This window comes from Nelumbo lutea, chromosome 6 (genome assembly GCF_056320005.1).
Source record: "Nelumbo lutea isolate HS-2025 chromosome 6, American lotus-T2T, whole genome shotgun sequence".
Lineage (NCBI taxonomy): Eukaryota > Viridiplantae > Streptophyta > Magnoliopsida > Proteales > Nelumbonaceae > Nelumbo > Nelumbo lutea.
In genome coordinates this window covers 20,873,101-20,895,175 of record NC_142689.1, presented here as the reverse complement: position 1 = coordinate 20,895,175, position 22,075 = coordinate 20,873,101, and the positions used below count along the sequence as shown (strand labels likewise).

The window sequence follows — 22,075 nt, the reverse complement described above, 5'->3', positions numbered from 1 at the left end:
ATTTGATTAAATGGTTCTATTCCGATTTCAAACCCTTGTTCGTGTAAACCAAAAGCGCTTATTTCCCTTTTGTCATGTTTTATCCCATACGTTATTTTGAAAATACCTATACTAATGTTTAAAATAAGCAATTTTTTTTTCACCACATACTCTAAAGTGTGTATTAGAATAAACACTTATTTTCAAATTAACACTCCAGGGCCAAGTTTGGATAACAAGCACTTATTTTCAAATAAACACTCCATGGCTAAGTTTGGGTTGAGACTAGACCTGTTCATGGGCCAGCTCGGGCTTTTTTGACAAACCCTAAGCCCAACCCGAAACACAATTAGTCTTTCGGGCTTGACTGCCTGAGGTCAAGCCTGTGGGCTTAACTACATGTCCAAGTCCAATTGAAATGTGGGCCGGACTGTCGGGCTACCTGGCCCATGAACAGGTCTAGTTGAGACAATACCAATACCAATAAGCACTTATTTTGGGTTGGAAAAATACCCAAACCAATAAGCATTTATTTTGGATTGGGACAATACCAATAAGAGCTTATTTGCATTTAAGAAATAAAACATAAATAATTTCCTTCTTGGTCTATCTTGCTCTGCCATGTCATTTTGGAAATACCTATACTACCCCCTCTTTGAAATAAGTTTTTTTCCCCGCATGTCCATGAACACTTATTCAATAAAGCACTTATTATTCAAATAAGCACTTGTAGACTAAGCCTTTAATTACTTATAAAAAAAAAAGACCAAGCCTTTCATTGATGTATTATGCCAGATACTGGGACCGTGACCGGGTCACGGGACCGACCGGACGGGTCAACGACACTGCCTAAAATACTGGGTCAGGAGTGGCTCAACAGAGAGAGAAGAGAAACTAACGCCCTTAAATTTTGAACAACTTCCCCACTTCCCGGTTCGGCGGTTCCCACGAATAAGGACTCCAGGTCCAGGGACAGGGAAGGGGAACACAGAGAGAGATGTCACGTCGGCGGCTGCTTCTGTTGTTGAAGCCATTCAATGTCTACCCATCCAGATACAAGGATGAACTATCTCGCCCCATAAACCCTCAGGTACTCCTCCGTCCGACTTCTATGCGTTTCAATTTCAGTTTTTAACTGTTTTTTTTTTTTTTTTTTTGGTTCATCGGTAGAAGTTGTATGAAGTTCAGACTTCAGAACATTAGGACGTCAAGTAAGATAAAAGCTTAAAATCATGAAGCGATTAAATCTTTGTGGGTTAGTCAAGATGTCAATAGAGCGTTGAAACTTGCGGACAAAAGTAGGCTTGGGAAAAGAATGCCTTACATTTTACTCTTTTGAATGAGACAGAGTGCAGATGGGATTTAATGTGAATTCCTCTCTCAATAGGAAGTTTTCATATAAGATCATATATTTTTTGGAAGGGTTGTCTGCAGGGGGAATGAGCAAATATTGCATAATGCATATAATACAGAATTCATATTGCATTCAATATGGTTTCCAACTTCATGTCTTTATTTTTTTAGATGTTTACACTGGAATGCATAAATCCATTGTTTTTTGGGAATTCAGTAAATGAGTTTTTTCCCCAATAAGAGTGGAAAAGTGTTGTTGAAGTTAAAAGTTTAAAACTAAAGAACCAACAGACAGTTTATAAATGGAAGGATTTTAAGATTTTCACCAATATGTAAGACTAAGAAACATGGAAAACAACTATTTAGAGCATTTCATTTTTCAAAATAGGGGAATACAAAAACGAAGAAAGATAAAGGAGAGTTTAAGCAGTGGTTTAGGTAAATTATAATTAATCAACGTGCCCTTGTGCCCTTTTGTCAAAAGAAATATTGTAATAATCCACCGTACATCTTAACTTCCATTCACTGTATTGCATTTGCATTGTGTTTGAGTAAGGAAAAAATGAGCAGTATTTATCTTGTTAATGTTGCCCTGTTACAAATGATGAAATTCCCATAGAAAATCCTTCTTAAAAATGGGAAAATTCAAACTGATCTATGATGGGATGAAGTGTATTCCCCTATTTTTCAAAATAGGGGAATACAAAAACGAAGAAAGATAAAGGAGAGTTTAAGCAGTGGTTTAGGTAAATTATAATTAGTCAACGTGCCCTTGTGCCCTTTTGTCAAAAGAAATATTGTAATAATCCACCGTACATCTTAACTTCCATTCACTGTATTGCATTTGCATTGTGTTTGAGTAAGGAAAAAATGAGCAGTATTTATCTTGTTAATGTTGCCCTGTTACAAATGATGAAATTCCCATAGAAAATCCTTCTTAAAAATGGGAAAATTCAAACTGGTCTATGATGGGATGAAGTGTATTCCCCTATTTTTCAAAATAGGGGAATACAAAAACGAAGAAAGATAAAGGAGAGTTTAAGCAGTGGTTTAGGTAAATTATAATTAATCAACGTGCCCTTGTGCCCTTTTGTCAAAAGAAATATTGTAATAATCCACCGTACATCTTAACTTCCATTCACTGTATTGCATTTGCATTGTGTTTGAGTAAGGAAAAAATGAGCAGTATTTATCTTGTTAATGTTGCCCTGTTACAAATGATGAAATTCCCATAGAAAATCCTTCTTAAAAATGGGAAAATTCAAACTGGTCTATGATGGGATGAAGTGTATGTGCAAATGCATATTATGCAATAAATAGCATTAAAAACAAAAGCTTGTTTCTTTGCATGTCTCATTTCTGGGTTTTATTGCACAAATGGAAAACTGTTACATGTTTTCTGTATGCTATCCAGGATTTATTGCACAAAAACCTTTGAAATGATCCAATCAAAATGTTTGTTGTAATTGCCAACTTTGTTTGCTAAATACATGATTTGCTATTTATCCAAAATTTTCTGATGCTTCTCATGAAATTTCTGGCCCCGAAAAAATTTATCAGGGCAATTCGTATGTAGTTTCAATGCAACAATGGTGATATTCTGAGAAAATATTCCATGTGTCAAACATTCTTGATGTACCACAAAAGAACCCAAGTATGCATTATAAAGTTATCAAATTTTGACATAAATGAGAGATATTTCACCTGAAATATTTTATATGGGACTTATCTTGGATATTAATGCATGCTTTATGTCCATTAGTGAGTATTATTTTGCTTTGAACTTGTTGTGCTTGTTATGTATTTTCATTTCTGTACTATTTTAGGGGGTGTTCTACAACATGAATTGTTTTCTTGTTGCTGGTTCCAAAAACAAATCAAAACCATCTTGTTTGAAAACAACTTGTTTCTTAAAACAAAAACATAAGAAACATGTTGATTGTGTATGTATTTTTTGTTTTCAAAACTTTATCCAAAAACACGTTCTTGAATCTAGTTTTAAAAACATGTTTTCATTTGATTACTCAACATCATGTTCCATAAATCATATAATTTCTATACTAGAAAACTTGTTTTTGTTTTAAAAACCAATATTTTGTTGGTTCCAAAAACATGTTTTGTTTCTTGAAACAAAATCAACTTGTTTTTCCTTTTGAAAACAAAAATAAAGTTCAAGAACATGTTTTTGTTTTTTTGCTGATGTGGCGATTCCAAAAACAAATGAAAACAAAAACATTCATGTTGTAGAACACCCCCTTAGTTTTGAGTATTAACCATGTTTTTATTAAGTTTTTTTTTTTTCTTCAAGTTCCAGAAAAGTATTCCTTTCCTCTAGAGTTTATTTACCTCAAGCTGGAAAGATTTACACCAGATATTATAGTGGGGGTGATGAACTCTGAATGCAGGCAATTGGATGCTAAATTTAGAGTTTTCTCTATTCAGCCATATCCATCTGGATTAATTAGCTGACGCATTATTTCCCATAAAAATAACGTACTATGATTCATTTCATTTATATCTCTTCTGCTGAAAGAGGAATGATTCTCAAATTTGAAGGTAGGCATTCTTATTTTATTATTTGTTGCCTAAGTTGGAAAAATAGTGATGACAGGTACTGTTACATGATCATATAGCGTTTCATTGTTATCTTCTACAAAATGAATTGTTATTTTAGTATTGTTTCTTCAATACAACCCTCTAACTCAATTTCTTCTGAAAGCATTGTAGATTTTAGGTTATCTGGAGAACAGGTGTAAGGTTCATAACGATGCCATAAACATTTGTCAAGATATTCTGCAGCGCAAGTCAGTTGATTGGAAGCCCATTTTACGTAATGATCTTGTGCAACCAATCCGCAATGTTGATCTGGTTGTTACTGTTGGTGGTGATGGCACACTTTTGCAGGCCAGTCATTTCATGGATGACTCAATTCCTGTTCTAGGGGTGAACTCTGATCCCACACAAGTCGAAGAGGTTATAATATTAACCTGGTTAAACTTTTAGCATCTTCCCTTGATATCAATCTAGACACTGTTAGTTTCTATCCTTTACTTCTTTTAGGTACACACACATAGTGTATTGTAATTTCATTTTCTTTATTATGTTTGGTGTAGGTGGAAGAGTTCACTGACGAGTTTGATGCTAGACGGAGCACTGGCTATCTTTGTGCAGCAACTGTCAAAAACTTTGAACAAGTAAGGCTGCACCTTGTTAGGGTAGCAAATGAGTGAATGGGAACCTAACACTTCAGTTAAATAACTGCTTCATTCTCGTCAGAAACATATATTTCAGTGGTTGATTGCAATACTAGTTAATGAGCAAGGATTTTTTATCTGCATTCCTGTTCTGGAGCTTGATTTAGCTATATGTTAATATCTCTCTCTCTCTCATGCAGATCCACTTTACAGTGGACAGTTTTGGATTAGTTATTTGAATGTGGACAATCATTTCAGGTTTTAGATGAGATCCTGGGTGGTCACAAGACTCCTGCTAAATTATCAAGGATATCAGTCTGGGTAAACAGTCATCTTCTACCAACTTATGCCCTGAATGACATTCTAATTGCACACCCATGTCCAGCAGCAGTTTCTCGGTTCTCATTTAGGTATAGTATTCTTTGTGGAGCAGTGACATTTATAATTTTTTATCCAGATAATGTTTTGAGATTATTTGATACAAGCTCAAAGTTTTTGTCTATTAACAGAATCAAAAGGGATGACCAAGAATGTACCCCTTTGGTGAACTGCCGATCAAGTGGTTTGAGAGTCTCCTCTGCTGCTGGATCAACTGCTGCCATGCTCTCTGCAGGAGGATTTCCAATGCCTGTTGCATCACAGAAACTCCAATATATGGTACGAGAACCCATCTTACCTAAGGCAATTACATCTAACTTGATGCATGGGTTAATTGGCTCTGAACAATCCATGCATACTGTTTGGTACAATAAAGAAGGTGTAATATATATTGATGGTTCTCATGTCTTCCACTCAATTCGACATGGGGATAATATTGAAATATCTTCTAAGGCTCCAGTCTTGAAAGCTTTCTTGCCTCCCCACTTGTCATCGTAGTATAATTTATACATAGATAAACTGATGTATATCATATAAAAAAGAAATGGTGAAATGGAAAAACTGTGTAATGGATAAAATATTGATGTCTAATGGAAATGTTTTTTCGATAAATGTGTTTAATGTCTACTGGAAATGTTGTAAATTTATAGTTTTTTTTTTTGACAGCTTATGCTGCTTGTAAAGGTTCCTTGTATCCTTTTGGATACACTAAGTTTTTGAATTAATACAATTATTTGTTTGTTGATAAAAAATGTATGTTATAGTTTCATGCATACAAGTTTGGATTTTTTTTCCTAATTTAGTTTATTAGAAATTAATGATAAACTGTGAATATATGGGATAGGCATTCTGTAAATGTAGTAGGTGTAGCACAGTGTTTCTTCAGTGAGATTTCCTTATTCCGTCTTCCTAATTCCATCATTCTAGCTCTAGCAGAGGGTATAATATTGATCCACTGAGATTTCCTTATTCCATTTCCCCATTTTCTGGGTCCTAGGCCATAAGTTGACATGTGATCTTTTCATTGCTCCGCTTCTTAATTTTCATCAATTTCAAAAGCTACCAAATTCAACAATGAGATCTTGAGTTTTTGCTCAGTGGATATCTGGGTTAAGTTCTCATATACAGGAGAATGGATATAGCTAAACATATTTGTGATGTAGAATGCTTATGAAACTGGTGGAGGCGGTTTGAACTTTTGGATTGGTTGATTGCTACCTAGAGGTTCTGTTGGACATCTATAGAAATTCTTTTGGAGAAAATTTCCATTTTGTTTGCTGTAACTGGATGGATCATGGATGCAGACATTCTTAATCATCTAGCAGTATGGGACAGGATGTTGTATTAAAGTAACAGCTGTGTGGATGAATAGAATGATTGAGCAATCAAGAAACAAGGTATACACATAGTGAGTTGGGAATGATCAAATGATGCAATGGATGACTGCCAATATTCCCTTCCATGTTTGCAATATAGAGACCGTGTATGCTATCATATCTTTTATTGCATATGTGCAGTCTTTATTAACTTATATATGCTATTGTGTCATTATCTTAGTTTTAAAAAATCTTCTTTTTATGGTCAACTAGTCAGTGTCTAGGTATTAACTTGTTGGTGTATTCCCTAGAGAGTCTAAAGATGACTAGTCTTCTTTATGAGCAACACTGGCAATTTATTAAGAATAGGTAATGACAAACTGGATTACTGGAGTACTGGACTTCCCTTGATGATTGGAGAGGGGACAACACAAGCAGCCAAAGGCTGACTTACAGAGTTTATATCACCTTAGTGATTTACAATATTTATTCCTCGCCCCCAAACCAGCACATCCCTGTTGACTCCTTCCAAGCTAGAGAACGAGTCCTCTCACTGGCATTTCTTGGCACTCACCTGAACAAGCAAATCAGGCACACTGCCAAGTTTTTTGCTTCTCTAATCAGAAACTTAAGATGCTTATTGAAAATAGCAGTAGTTCAAATCTTGATGAATATATTTGGTTAACAACTTGGTATGCATCCTCCCAAAAAGAAAATTCACCAAGGTTGAGATCTGAAATTGGTTATGGAGAAGTAGTTTTCAGATACAATATCAAAGATTGTTCCATCTTGGTCATTTTTTCATCCTCTTCATTCTTCAGAGGGCTTGAATGGTGGTCCAATCGCCAATGGTAGATAGAGTGGTTGTTGGAGATTTACCACATCCAGATTTGAAGGAAAAGGAGGACTTCAGATTGCAGTTTGAGGAGCCTTTAATATCAGATTGTTGCACTGTGTTGTAGGTTTTCCCTTTGAAGAATTAAATTGAGATTATTGTTGAAGATAGAGGGAAGAACTTTGATGAGAGCTTTGTGAGGTAGGTGATGACAGTGGGGCTGTTGGTGGGGAGAATCTGGTGTTTCTTTTACGTTTTCAGTGGTTTGGATAGGAAATTTAAAGGGGCATGAAGCCCCTTTTATTTATGAGCCTGGATCTCCTGAAAGCAAAAATCATGCCCTGATAGCATGACATCCAGCTGCACATTGGGAATAGCTCCCACACTTGTATGTTAAATTCATGGGGATTTGTTCCTGATGTGCAGCTGGATGCCATACTTTTAGGAAGTCCTGTCTCTATTTATAATTTTGTAATTTTCTACAAGTTGACTAAACTACCTTTTATCTTGTACCATAATAATAACATTTATATATTTCAACAAGAGAGAATGCTGTGTATGAGTCTAAGTTTTGATTGCAATGTTAGGAAGATGGGCGAAAGATACTGGTATTCTGGTGGTGGGGGGTGGACATAGTAGGCTTTATGTGGAGGAAAGGGCCTTCCATTTTGTCTTAAATAGAGGATATTGTTGCAAATCATCAAAGGGTGGATGGAGCTATAATAGAGGCAACAAACCTAGCTATACCGGGTATAGATTCTGAGCATATTATTTTTTCTATGTAAATTTAATAACAATAATAACCTTGCCATGAACCCAACCACTAAACATCCCCTCGCAAAGAACCATCTCCCCAAGAAATAGAGTTTTAGGGGCTGCTTTTGTTGGAACCCTATTAAGAACCTACATGTTGGTTTTTAGGGCTTCTTCCCACAAATTCATGGGTAGGGTGGAGTTATTCATCATACTCTTTATCATGTTCGTTACTGTTCTATTTCTCCTTTCTGCTAGACCATTTTGATCATGAGAGCCTAGCAGGGTGCATTGAGTGTCAGTTTCTTGTTCTCCTAGAAACAAGGCAAAAAGTCTATGATTTTGACCTTTGTGTACCTCCCATAATATTCTCACCCTTTATTTAGCCAAATCACTAATTAATTTTCCAATTTGTTTATCTGCTTTGGCCTTGAAGACCTTAAATGCCTCTAGGGCTTCATTCATGTTCTAGATATAAATACATGTATTTTCAGTGATCATCTGTAAAAGTTATAAAAATACTCTTGACCACTCAAGTAGTGTGTTAGCAGAGGTTAAAATATGTCTATTTGAATTGGACCCAATCTTCATCATTCCTTGTGGCCCTTTTCCCTCTTTTATTTGTTTGCTTTCCTTGATCTTTGATGAGATAGACACATTCCCTTGCTGCCGCTTTGAATAGCTTGTTCAACTGGGTGCCTAGGTTTGCCAATGCTCTTGTAGATTCTTTAGCAAGGGCCGGGACATCTAGGGATAATTTGGAATGGGGATGCCCAGGGTTTAATGTGTAAATTTTGAAGCTAATAGTTGTTTTTCTGTTTTTATTTTGTTTTGTATTGGGTATCTCCAAATTCTGGAGCTTGTTTTGTACTTTATATATCGTGTTCTATTGAAATTTCTGTTAATTATAAAACAATAATATTTTTGGGATAAGTAATTACAAAAAATATCAATTAAACTAAATAAAACAGATCTATCATGTAATCTATTAATAGCAGCATAATAGAAAAAATGTAATTATGTTAATGGTGGGATTTATCATCCCATCAACATGCATTGTTACATAAGTAATGCCTTTAGAACCTTGACATTAATACTTGAAAAGCTACATCTTGAATTAGTATGATAGTGGAGTATAGTACAACAAATAAATCAAGCCATGTTGTAGGATTTGTATATTACTAAAACCCATTAAATAGGACCCAATCTGTACATAATAAACAATAATTCCTAAGACCATATAAGGAAATTTTAATGAACAAAACATAGTGATTCTAAGAGCTATAAAAAAACTGTCCTACAGTAGTCATGTAGCAATGGTCAAGAGGACCTGCTCTATACCAAAGAAAGTTGACCATGGTTTCAGGTAAGAATCTTAACAAATCCAAACTAGTGTGTAACTAAGTTAAATTGCATTCGATTCTATGATAAATTGGTGCAATATTTATGGCTAATGACTTGAAAATAAATTAACTGATCTATGTCCCTTAGACTCTTCTGAAGTTGAGGAAACAGTGCCATAAAAAAGGACAACCATGGGAGAGTTTGAGTCTGTGGTCAAATTGAGGAAGGAAGCAAAGATTGAAGCCAAAGTCTTTTTGCTCAGGGAAACCAGTAGCAAAGGGAAAGATTCTTTGAATATTAGAGAAGGTAGAAGAGCAAATGTTTCCCTGGAAAATGTTGCAGCAAGCTGGTTCAAAGGTTTTGTAGACGGAGCGGTTCAGTTGGTGAAACAACAAGGGTGGAAGAACACTCTGAAGTTGGGAGGATGATTCGATTGGGCATGTCCCTTTGGGTGAGAGATTTCCTGCTCTTTGTGACCTGTCCAATTTTAAGGGTAGACATATATCTGATTTCTTGACCCAACAGCTTCGTCCTTCTAGGTTGAATTGGAACTTTGGCTTTAACATGAACCTTTTTTTTGATAGATAATGAACCTTAGAGAAGCTGAAATTCCTTGTGTGGCTGAGTTGCTTGGCTTGTTCAATTCAGCGTGTTTGGGTGAAGGGGGTATGGATTCCATGGGTGAAGGGGGCTGAGTTGCTTGGCTTGTTCAATTCTTTGGTTGCAACTTCGTCCTCTCCTTTCCCAGTTAAGGAAATTTGGTGCTTTCCCATTCCCCCCAAAATCAGTGCTTTCTGTTGGGAAGTGTTTTGTTGCTACATTAATACCTGTGACATGCTTCAAAGAAAAAGACCAACTTGGTGTTTGTCCCCCAGCTGGTGCATTATGTGCAAGTGGTGAACTGTTTTTCATCTCCTTATCTCTTGCACTCTTGTTAGCTTTATTTGGAATTGGTTTTCCTCCCTCTTTGGATGCTTTTGGTCTCCTCCCGACAGGTCGGAAGGATTGTTTAGCCCTCCTGTTTTTAGCTGTACTAAAAGGAGGGGCAGGATCCTGGGGAGGATGTACGAGAGCAGTGATAGTATGGACAGTTTGGGAGGAACGAATTTCAAGAATATTTGAAGAAAGAGAAAGGAAAGGAGTAAGGAAGCCTTGGTGGAAACCATAACCTTAAGAGTGGCACAATGGGCAAAAAGTTTGAAACTGCTTTAAAACTTTAAGGTTGAAGACTTTTTTAGGGCCTGGGCTGTTATTTTTGGTTCATCTTTTTTTCTTTTGATAATTGAAATGATTTTATAAAACAACAATAGACAATAGTACAAAGTCCTCAAGGAAAGGTACGAGTTGCAACCTCTTCGGGCTAGTTAAGTACAGATTTCCAAATTAATTGCAACTTACATAGAAGCACAAAAGAGATCTTCCCTAGAAACCCCCTGTTTGGCTAAAGCATCAACCAAAGAATTAACAGACCTACTAATCCATTTTACCTAACTCTCATATTACTGGTTAACTACTTTACTTTTTGATGAGATCTTTGCAGCCCCAAATGGTGGTACCCAAGTTTAGGAGCCACCTGGTTACCACCTGAGAGTCCCCTTCAACTAGGAGATGCTCCACCCCAAGCTGGTTGGCGATCTGAATCCTTGTACTGCAGCAAGGATTTCTTCCCTTGTGGAATCCCCCACTCCCACCAGTCCTGAGAATAGGGAAATTATGTTGTTGTCCTTATTTCTCAGGATACCCCCTATACCTGAAGGCCCGGGGTTGCCTTGGCTACTTCCATCAAAGTTCAGCTTGATGACACCTTCGAAAGGCGGAATCCATTCTGACAGAATTCTATCATTCTTTGTTGAAGTGTTAGCTATTACTAGCCAATTTCTCCACAAATCATCAAAGGAGAAGTCATCAAAGATATCCACAGTTTTCAGCCAATGGATTGCTCTTGTTAGGATACAATCCTTCATTTCATCTAACCCTCTTTCCTTCTCTAAGAAAATTCTTGCATTCCTTTCCTCCCAAAGAGTCCACAGAGTGGCTGCCCTGACACATTTCCACATGACCTTACCTCTTCTAGTGTGCCAAACAAGGATAGATGGGTTGAATAACAAGCTTAAATCAGAAGGCAAAGACCACCTACCTCCAAATAAACAAAGGCTCTACCTCTATATAGCTGTAGCAAAGGAACAAGAGATCAGCAAATGGACACAATCCTTATTCTCGGCCTTACACAAGGAACACCAATTTGGGGAAAGACAAAGCGAGGTCTCTTTTTCTGTAAATTTTCCAAAGTATTGATCTTACCATAGAAGACTTCCCATCAGAATACAATAATTTTTGGGGGAAGAGGTCGCGCCCAGACTTCTTTGACAGGGAATCCTTGGGAAAAGGGGATAGAACTGAGTGATTTTAGAAAAGAAGAGCAAGTAAAAGTACCTTTTGGAAGAGGAGTCCAAACCCTTTGATCAGAAGAAGTGGGGTCCAAGCAAACGGATTCAAGTAAATGAATTAGTTCAATAACACAATTTGACTCACCATCCCTTAACCCTCTACGAAATCCAAAGTCCTAGTTTAAAGATAAGGGGCTTAACGGGCTCGGGAGAAAAGTTGCAATTAGCTCATGTTTGTGAAGGGAAATGGAATAGAGTGAGGGGAAACAATCTTTGAGGGGTTGAGTACCCACCCAAATATCCTCCCAGAACAGAATAGCATTATCGGAACAAGCATCATACTTGATGAATCTGAGGAAGCGAGGGAGAATACCATGTATAGCCTTCCAAGATGTAGTAAGGGTAGCTTGACGAGATATCCCAGAATCCCAACCATTTCCTGCACAAGCATGAATGCTTGCCACCACCTCATGCCATAATCTCTTTCTCTCTCGGGGCCATCTCCATAGCCACTTCCCTAGAAGGGCTACATTCTTCAACACTATGTTCCCTATCCCTAAACCCCCTTCTTCCTTTGGTTTGTTAACTATTTCTCATCTGATCAAGTGGTCCTTTTTCACCTCTCCTGGTTCCCATATAAAGTCCCTCATTCTCTTCTCTAGTTTCTTAGCCTCCCTTGGAGGAATCTTGAACACAAAAAGGAAGTAGGTTGGAAGGTTGGCAAGTGTAGCCTTAATTAAAGTCAGCCTACCCCCTATTGAAATGTAATTCTTTTTCCAAGCCCCCAAGCACTTATCAAATTTCTCCACAATAGGGGCCCATAAACTACTTCTTCAGGGTTGGCTCCTAAGGGTAGCCCTAAGTATGTCAAAGGCCAAGAAGAAATATTGCAACCTAAGCATTCTGCAATGGATTCAATCTCCCTATTCTCCAAGTTTACTCCAGCCACACAACTTTTATCAAAATTTACCTTCAAGTTGGAGACCCTCTCAAAAGTACTTATTAAAATCTTAAGGTTCTCCACTTTTCTCAACTCAACCCCTTCATAGAAAATAACAATATCATTAGCAAACTGAAGGTGAGTTACTGGAATGCCTTTGCTTCCTATTCTCGATCCCTTTATTTGGCCTTCCTCATCTGCTTTGGAAATCATCCTACTAAAGACATCAGCAACAAGTGTAAAGAGGAAAGGGGAGAGTGGATCCCCATGTCTTAAGCCTCTATTGGCTGGAAAAAAGTCCTTAACCACCCCATTCACCAACACCGAATAACGACAAGAGTTTAAGCATCCTCTTATCCAATTACACCATTTGTCCCCATATCCACGTCTTCTCGACATCTCCAGCAAGAAATTCCAATCCACTAAGTCATAGGCTTTCTCCAAGTCCAGTTTGCAAACAAATCCTTTCCTGCTTGATCTCCTTATCTCTTCCACACTCTTGTTTGCAATAAGGATCTGATCTGTAATTTGTCTATCCTGTATAAAGGCTCCTTGTGCTTGGCTAACGAGAGAGGGGAGAACTACTTTGATCCTCCTAGAGAGCACTTTTGCCAGAATCTTATAGATGCTTGTCACTAGGCTAATTGGCCAAAAATCTTTTGGGTGTCTGGCATCATTCTTTTTGGGTATTAAGGCTATAAAGATGGCATTGATTCCAGGACTCACAAAATTTTTATCCTCAAATTCTCTAAATACTCCAATTAAGTCTTCTTTGACTATGTCCCAACAGTCCTGATAAAATGCCATTGTAAATCTGTTAGGACCCGGTGCCTTATCTCTATCCGTAGAAAAAACAACTTGTTTAATTTCCTCTTCCTCAATCATTCCTTCCAGCCATCCCTTATCTGTTTGGTTCAAAGCTGGCCAATTCTCCTCCCCTACTATTAACCGATTCTCTAAGGGTCTTTGAAAGATGGATTTGAAGTGATCCACAATCCTACTGGCAATCTCCTCTTGAGAGGTTATCTCCACACCATCAACCTCAAGCTTTAGTATCAAATTTTTCCTCCTTCTCCCATTAGCCAAATCATGAAAAAATTTGGTATTCCCATCCCCTTCCTTGATCCACTTATGTCTGGATTTTTGTCTCCAAGAGATCTCCTCCCTCAACAAAGTCTCCTCTAACTCCTTTTTCATTTTCCTCCTCATTTCTCTATCTTGCTCATCCATCATCCCTTGGGATTCTTTTGCATCTAACTCCTCAATCTGAACCAATAATCTAGCTTTTACCTCCTCCACTCTTCCAAATTGAACCTTATTCCATTCTTTTATTTTGCCTCTCAACCTTTTTAATATTTTTGTGGAATCTAACCCCATCCCATTTCACTTCTCTCAACTCTTCACTCCACTATTCCTTAACCTTAGGCAAGAAGTCCGGGTGTGTCAGCCACATATTTTCAAACCTGAATGGTCTAGGTCCATTACCAAGAGGTTCTTGTCCTACTTCTATAGGGTGGTGATAAGAGGTTATCCTAGGTAGGGCCTTAGCCACCAAACCTCTCCAGTGGCTCTCCCAATCCTCATTAAATAGGAATCTGTCAAGCTTTGAGCAGATTGGGTTTTCTTGAAAGTTGGACCAAGTGTAGGTAGCCTGTAGTAGAGGAAGCTCCCGTAACTCAGGAATTTATGAAGTCATTGAACTTCCTCATACTAGTTGTAATGATTTTTGGTTCATCTTCTAGAAGACAGAAACCTGCTGAGGTGTGGTCACACCCATTGTGCGGCTGGAAGAAACTGAATTTTGATGGGAATTGTTTGGGTAACCCGGGCCCCTCAAGCATTGGGGGGGAGTAATTAGGGATGAGGAAGGAAACATCATAGCCTTATACTCAGGGCTTGCTGAACAAGGTGATGTGGAAAGAGCAGAACTGTTAGCTGCAGTATATGGGGTCGAGAAGTCAAAGGAGTTGGGCATTGATAACCTAGTCATTGAGAGAGATTCGAGAACTGTTGTGAAATGGCTGAAGGAAGGAGTGGGGGTGACATGGCACCTCAGGAATGACTTCAGGCATTTTAAATAGTTAGCAAAGGACTTGACTATCAGAGTTAAGTGGGTAAGAAGAACTGCCAACAGCTTGGCAGATGGTCTAGCTAAGCAAAGGGTACACAAGACTCAATTGTATTGGTCTCAATTGTAATATCTGGGAAGGGTCAACTTTTCCATAGCTGTGCTTTTCTTCTTTTTTCACAACCTCTTGTTGTACTCATGCCTATTTTTTATAATGAAATAATTTCTGTGTTGCTGATAAAAAAAAGTTGGAAGAAAGGTTTTACTAGGTGGAACAGAGAAGAAACTTAAAGGGGTGGTTCCTGATGCTAACAGAACAATTTGGTTGAGGACAAAGACAAGTTTCTGTCTTCCAGAAGGTAGAAATAGTTCGAGTTGGAGAGCTTTAGCAGGCTTGCTACAAGATTATTTAAGTAGGATGGTTGAAACTAAAAGGCTTGAACAGAAGATAGCAGAAGGAGAAAGACAATATGAAAGCCAGGAGGTAAGTATGCAGAAAGTGGAATAAACCAGAACAGAGAGGTTAGACCCAAAGCTACCTTGGTTTGCTTTACGATGGCCCCAAGGGTGGCTAGTGGTGGATGAAAACTGGGAGAAAAAAATGGTAGTTTCGTACTTTCGTTGAAGAATAAAGTGAAAGATTGGAAGGAGATTTTGAATGCTATTGCAAGCAAACCACTGATAAAAAAATGCTATTGCAAGCAAACTAGAGCTAAAAGACATGATCATGCTCAAGCCTTTCGAGCCCAACAAAGCCATTCTGGAAGCTAGAAGTGCAAAACTTAGTTTTTGTACAATGGAGACTATTGAAGGCCTGGTTATGGTTGAAAACTGGTGCTCTGCTTGCAACGAGAAGAATGCTAAGGAGTGAAGCATCATCCTGAAGATTTTGGGCCTCACTTTCAACTTGTGGTCGGAATCCAATTTGGATAAAGTCACAATAGCTTGTGGAGGTCCTGGTGGAGTCTTGGAAGCCATGAATATAGTTGACCTTCATGTTGCAAGAATTAAAGTTGTAGGTGCAAAGCCAGAAGCCATCCCTCAATCAATTGATTTATTGGTTGATGGTGTTTGGCACAAAATCTAGGTGGAAATGGAATCTAAGGCACTGCTTTGGAGTTGTGGGAAGCAGTGATTTAAAAGGCGTGCCTAGGCGCACAGGGGAGGTGCATTTTGGGATATGTGCCTCGCCTAGGTCCTAGGTGCATCCCTTTCAAACACGCCTGGTGCCCCTATTTGCTAATGTTGTTCATTCATTCATTGCAGTAAAATATCTTCTTAAAAGGCAATGAGAGTTATAAAATCATTATTTTTTATGTGAGAAATAAGAATTTCAGACCCTAACATAGGCTTGTTCGGGCTTGCCTTGAGGGGCGTGGTACAAAGGCGACTCATAGAATCAAGAATGCAATATTTTACATCACATTAGCTACTTGAAGCAATGCAATTAAGGAGAAAAAGAGATTGTGGGTTTTACATGCTTGAAAATGCTTTATATGTTCACTTTTATTTTTAAATTTTCATTTAAATACACTTTACATGTTATGTTTATGTATTTAAGATAGTATGTTTTTTAAAACATTTATTTTAAAATTTAAGTTTATATTTTTTGATATTTTTTTAAAATTTTTGGCATTTTTTTTTGAATTTTCTGACTGTTTTTTTGAATTTTTAGTTTTTTTTTTGTAATTTTGTGCCTTGCTTAAAAAGGCGCGCGCCTCGCCTTGCACCTCAGGCGCAAATTGGCCCTTGCGCTTTTTTTTTTTTTTATTTTGCGCCTTACGCTTTTAAAACACTAGTGGGAAGAGGGTAGAAGACGATGCTGGCCTGGCATGGTGGCATAGTTTTCAAGGCGCCAAGGCGAGGCTAGGAAGCTAGGCAATAGGGGGGCACCTTGTCGCCTAGTCGCCTAGGCGATGGATTTTTTTAAGTAAAAATACATATCCTAGGGTAGTTCCCTAGGTTCCATAACCATCTTTCCTTAATAACTATCCATAATTTTCATCAGAAAATTATAAACTTCATGTTTAAGTCTAGAAAATCAACATATTTATGAGAAGAAATAGAATAAAGAAAAGAAAATTAAAAAAAATATGGGGGCTGAACCCCTATTAAAAAATTATGTTGATTAGACAAAATTTTACGTTTTTCCTTATTGGTTTAGATTCTGAAGTCTTTGAGGGTTCAATACAGCAGTTAGCGACGTTTGTGTTGATTAAACCCTGACAAATAAGAAAGTAATAAAAAGAAATTAGTTTGTAAACACAAAAAATGAATATTTTTGTTTCATAATGTCTATTTTATAATTATAATCTCAAAAAAGGAACAATATAAAAGTATTTTATGACAGTATACAAAACTGCTTGGTGACTGGGCGAGGCGAGCCTCCAAGGGCGCCTTGTTGCCTAGGCGTTGCCTTGACAACTATGCCGGGTGGATACCATGTGGAGGGGAAGAGGTGCAGGGTAGAAATGACATAGTAGCAAGAAGAAAAAAGTGTAAGTAGTTGAAAAGTCTTGGAGAAAACAGGAAGGTAGGGTTTTATGAAAAAAATGAAATGTTTTAAATTAATAGCATTAATATGGTAAGTGAATGGTCAAACTTCAAAAGGGGTGAGCAACAATTTTAAGCTCATAAAGAAAATCCGAGCTAGGTGGAGGAGAATTCAGTGGTTGGGAATTGTATGCAAAAGCTGTGTCAGAAGGGACAAATGGCCTGGGGGCTTGGACTGGTTGCTTGGTGGCCCAACCATGTGACACCTTATTGTTCACAATTTCACATGTCTAGTGGCCTGGATCGGAGAACTTACAGTGAACTAGGCCAACGTTTTAACTTGGTCACTAGTTTGACCAATAGGGTGGTAAACCATAGCATTGGTCTACCTTTGTCTTCTATCCCTGTGACAGGGGAACTTGTGACGATGGGAAACATAGAAAGGTTGGAGAAAAAAAAGCAAGAATCGTCAAATTCTTTAAACTCGTCTCAAAAATCTTTTCATCTGGAGTGGAGACCAAGGCGCAAGAGGTGCTGACTACAACCCCAAAGAAACCCAACCCAATGTACAATAGAAAGAAAGAGGAAGAGGATGAAGATTATAGTGATTGGAACTTCTCACATTTTGAAAGTGATGAAACCCCTTCAAGCTTAGGAAGTGTCGACAATTCCAAAGTTGACAAAAGATGGGGTGATGAACATTTGGGAATGGAATTGCTATTCAAAGAGGATTTGTTTGCTGGTTTAAAAGTTATGTTTCATAAGAATAAGACGCTTTAACTAGTGACAAACCTTAGTACTCCTGTAGACAAGGATGGGTTGAGATTCATAATAAAAAACAAGGATGGGTTGAGTGGACAATCAAATCAAGAGCAAAGGCAGGATATTTGTTCTCGGGGAGATGGGTTTAATCATTAATCGAGCTTAAGTGCAATAATGGTTCTTTTTTTTTGGAGTCTGATCAGGGAGAGTCTGAAAAGGAAAACAACTTAAAGGAGGTTTCCAAGGAGCCGGCTTGTGAAAGTGTTGACCAGGAAGTTTCTACCCCCTCTCCCCCTGTTTTTCTTCCTGTTCCTTTGTTTTTTCCCGCTACCTTTGTGGGTATTGATCTTGTTCCCCGTGGCTTGACTGATGCAGGATTTGATTGAATACTACTTCCTCCCTCCTTTCAATTCTTTCTCCCTCTACTCCACCACTTTCTTGCCTCTTTTCAAGGATAGGAAGAGTAAGGAAACGATCATTGATAATATAATGGTGAGGGTTGCACATTTGGTAAAATCTATGGAGGCATTTTCACACTATAGTTGATGTGATGAGGAATTGGGGAGTAGTGGCTAGATTCTTGTCTATAGGGCATTAAGTAGATGGTCTCTTCCGGAATTTGGTTTTATTAAACAATTGTGTCTTCAAAGATTTTTTTTGTTTTTTACTCAATAAAAACTGATTTATTTATAATAAATGACCTTAGAACCCAAAAATGTTGAAAGATCTCACTATGGCTTGAAAAAGAGAAAAACAAAGAAAAAATATATCATATGTTTTTATTATATGAAATATTATTGGGCTTGTGCCAGGCTTTTTTGAGAAAGCCCAAGCCTGAGCCTGTGGGCTTGACATATTGTCAAAGCCTGACAAAGAATGGGCTGGGCGGGCTGGCTCATTGGCCTATGAACAGGTCCATGTGTGTATAGAAAGAAGAGAGACTGAAGCAGGAACAGCTTGAGATGACCACTTTACAATTAAAGGTGGCAAGAAAAGGAAATGTCATGCAATAAAGGGCAAGGGTTGCAAATTGACCATGAGGAGAGGGAAGGTAGTGCCCTCTTTCTTCTTTTGCAGCAAGAGGGGTCATTTCAGGGTGACTATACTTGGATTTAAAGCTGCATGGATAAAAAAATACTGGAAATAAAAAGCTATAGGTGTTGGGCCTATTCTTCATGTGTGAATTTATTCTCATTATGATTCTTAATTAAAAGGTTTTGGTGCTTCCACTCACATTGTTAATACCTTATAGGGTTTCCGAAAGACCCGGAAGCCAAAATCAGTATACGTTCCTTGGAAACGAAAATCGCATGGTTGTGTGATCTTTTAAATGAGTTTTATGATAAAACTATTAGTTTTGAATTCATTTTGGACTATGCTATTTATCACTGTTTTCAAAACCGGACTGGACCAGACAGTCGGACTGGAAAAACCGGGAAACGGTCACCTGACTGGTTCCGTTTTCCTCCAAAACCGTTGATTTTGGTCAGCAAACCGTTGAACCGGCCGGTTAACCGTTTGAACAGTTTTGACTGTTTTCCAATTTTTTAATTTTTATTTTATTTTTTTATCAGAATGGGCCGGCTGTTTGGGTCGAACGGTCGGACCGTTTGAACCAGTAACCGGACCCCTGACTGGTTCGGTCACCAGTTCGTTTTTAAAAACCATACTATTTATTTTTCTAGTTTTTGAGGAATTTAATTTCCGTTTCTAAATTGCAGTACTTGATTTTAGAATTACATTTATTGATTTTACAGAGTAAAATAGGTATACAATCCAGGCATATTAACTCGGTACCCCCATAATATTACAATACGGCCCAAAACAAATGGTCCCTTGATACCCCTTGCCTGACAATGAAATCTGCCAAAACTATTAGTCGACCTTCTCACCCTAGAAAAGGTTGCTTTAACCTACCCACTATGCTTTTATCACTTTTAGGGTGTATTGTAACTAGAATAACATTTATTGATATTAAAGTCAGAAATATTTAAATCTTCTAATTTAGTCGGTTTTGGTAGTTTACATTGACAATTTCTATAGACTTGATTGTTCATTGAATAATGGGAAATTAGTTTCATATACGTTTGGTATTAAAAGAAGTTTCTTAACGAGAACTAATTACCCTTGTGGCATAGAAGACTGAGACATATCTATTGTCTGTCTCAAAAGTTTAGGGGCTGTTTGACAACATAGTTGGTCTTGTTTTTTTTTTTTTTGAAAACAAAAACTGGGGGTGCAATCGAATTGTGCTCCATTCTAATAGTTCGGTCTCGAGTTGTTCAAATCGAGCTTAAAGCAAGGAATATTTAGGTGATGTTTGGTTCTGTGGCTGTTTATTGAAAACACGGTGCCACGTCTGTGCCAGTTAGGTGTTGCCGTTTATTTGCAGTTGAACCACTGTTTGGTTTAGCTGTTTATCAAAAAAACGCTGAAAAAATGAAATGTCTTGATTTATGTGCATGGAGCCGTTTGGGGAAGCTTCAAATTATTGCTTCCCCAATGGTTGGGTGTTTCACTAAACATAAAGCTTACCCGGCATCGATGTGGCAGCTGATGTGGCAAACTGTAGTTCTGATCCAATGCACCCCGGACCATCCAAAAGACAAAAACCGTCCACCCAATAACCCTAAGCAGTCTAAGTACTTATGAGGAGAATACAGTCGCCATCCTCTACTTGCAGACTCCTTATTCACACACTGTTGTAAACGCTGGTAAGTCCATCGATCGTACTAATCTTGCTGTTTGACATCAGCAAGGTTGTTCATCATCGTTTTCACTTGACGAAAATGGTATTTTCTATTCTGGCAACAGTGACATGATTTCCAGTGACAAGCACAGTGCGGCAAACAATGAAGATGGTTATTGGCTGCAGTGGTGATGGGGGAGGAGGTCTCTTTTAGCTTTTGGGTTGAAGCCTAAAGAAAAGATGATAAATTTTAGGGAGAATGACTGTTCAGCCCAGGGTTAGAATTTTTAGGCCCAAAGCACAATTCGGGTAAGTGCCAGCTCGGAAATGATGCCAATTCATGGGTGGGCATTAATGTATAGAGTGGGGGTATTTGACACTTTGAATGCTTATAGATCTATAGTGGGATTCTGAAATCTGCAATGGGCCTGTCCGTACTCCGTAAATTTTATCCTTTGAGCTTTGCACATCTTTTATTCTTCACTAGGGGTGGATTCGAGCCGAGCCGAGTCGAATAGTATGAGGCTCGAGCTTAGCTTGCCAAGGTAGTACAAGGATCAAGCTTGAGCTCAGCTTGAGTCAAAAACTTGTAAGCTCGAGCTTGATTTGAGAAAAAAATGTTTTATAAAAATAAAAAAAATTATATATAAAAAATATTTTTTATTTGATATTTAAAAAATTAAGAATTATAATAATTAGTTATTATATATATATATATATATATATTCGAGCTCGGCTCGCGAGCCTCACGAGCTGAGGAGCTATATTAGGCTTGAGTTTGGCTCGATTATTAAACGAGTTTGTAAATTGGGCTCGAGTTGAGTTTTTTACGAGACAAGCTTGAGTAGCTCGTGAAGAGCTCGGCTCATGGCCACCTCTATTCTTCACCACTAGTTGATGCTTTAGAAATACCACCCACTCATACTTTCTTGATGTTCTCTATAGTCTTCATTGTCCATTTTTCTCAAAGCTAGTAGAAAGAAAAATTTGGTGACTACTTGCTAGTATAGTCTTGTATAATGGAGAAGAGATTGTTCGTATTCTATCATGGAACCCTAATAATGGAATAACCATTTTTCATTGTTTGCTGCATTGTTCTTGTCCAAGGTTCAAAGAATCGATACGTATCGTGCTGGTAGCTTCCTGATACGCTCCTAGAGGGTTTGTATCGGGTCAGACCACGATGTAGAGAGTAGCTGGGGCTTAAATCGATCCCTCTGAACTGGTTTTGAAAAAAATAAATAAAACATAAAAAAAGTACTGATACAGGCCAATACGCCCTACCTTATCGACCTTTGTTGATACTTTGAACCTTGTTCTTGTCACTAGAAATCATGTTATTGTTGCCGGAATAAAAAAGAACAATGTCATACTGAAATTTATCAAAAAAAAAAAAGTCACACTGAATCATGCATACTATTGTGTCTTGATACGTCCCACCAAACAGCAAGAAATGCTTATTATTGTTGATGTGGCAAGTGATTTTATGGAATAACCATTTTCTGTCCCAGATCAATAGCAATATGCCACAATCACTTTAATTTTGAAATGGGAAAATAAGCTGGCGTGGCAGATTGCTATTGG

General features: G+C 37.8%; 1 protein-coding gene across 3 annotated transcripts; it reads left to right on the top strand.

Annotated features, from left to right (window-relative positions):
* Positions 1-772: 772 nt before the first annotated feature.
* NADK3 (NAD(H) kinase 3) lies at positions 773-20,958 on the top strand. 3 transcript variants are annotated; one of them, XR_016100730.1, is made up of 7 exons: positions 861-1,069; positions 4,060-4,305; positions 4,446-4,526; positions 4,785-4,936; positions 5,036-5,183; positions 20,356-20,516; positions 20,617-20,958. XR_016100730.1 is itself a non-coding variant. In XM_088949656.1 (6 exons), exons 1-6 carry the CDS (start codon positions 977-979, stop codon positions 20,617-20,619), a joined length of 723 nt encoding a protein of 240 aa, XP_088805782.1. In that variant the 5' UTR covers positions 861-976; the 3' UTR covers positions 20,620-20,958. The 3 variants fall into 3 exon arrangements, 2 of the variants coding, with proteins under 2 accessions (XP_088805780.1, XP_088805782.1); XM_088949656.1 differs by lacking the exon at positions 20,356-20,516; XM_088949654.1 differs by lacking the exons at positions 20,356-20,516; positions 20,617-20,958 and having other exon boundaries at positions 773-1,069; positions 5,036-5,516.
* The last annotated feature ends 1,117 nt before the right edge of the window (positions 20,959-22,075 follow it).

Bases quoted from the DNA above. Each gene is read 5' to 3' on its own strand.
- NADK3 (XM_088949654.1), top strand. From the start codon at position 977: ATGTCACGTCGGCGGCTGCTTCTGTTGTTGAAGCCATTCAATGTCTAC. The intron at 1,070-4,059 runs GTACTCCTCCGT...AAAGCATTGTAG, and splicing joins CTCGCCCCATAAACCCTCAG to ATTTTAGGTTATCTGGAGAA. The intron at 4,527-4,784 runs GTAAGGCTGCAC...CAATCATTTCAG, and splicing joins CTGTCAAAAACTTTGAACAA to GTTTTAGATGAGATCCTGGG.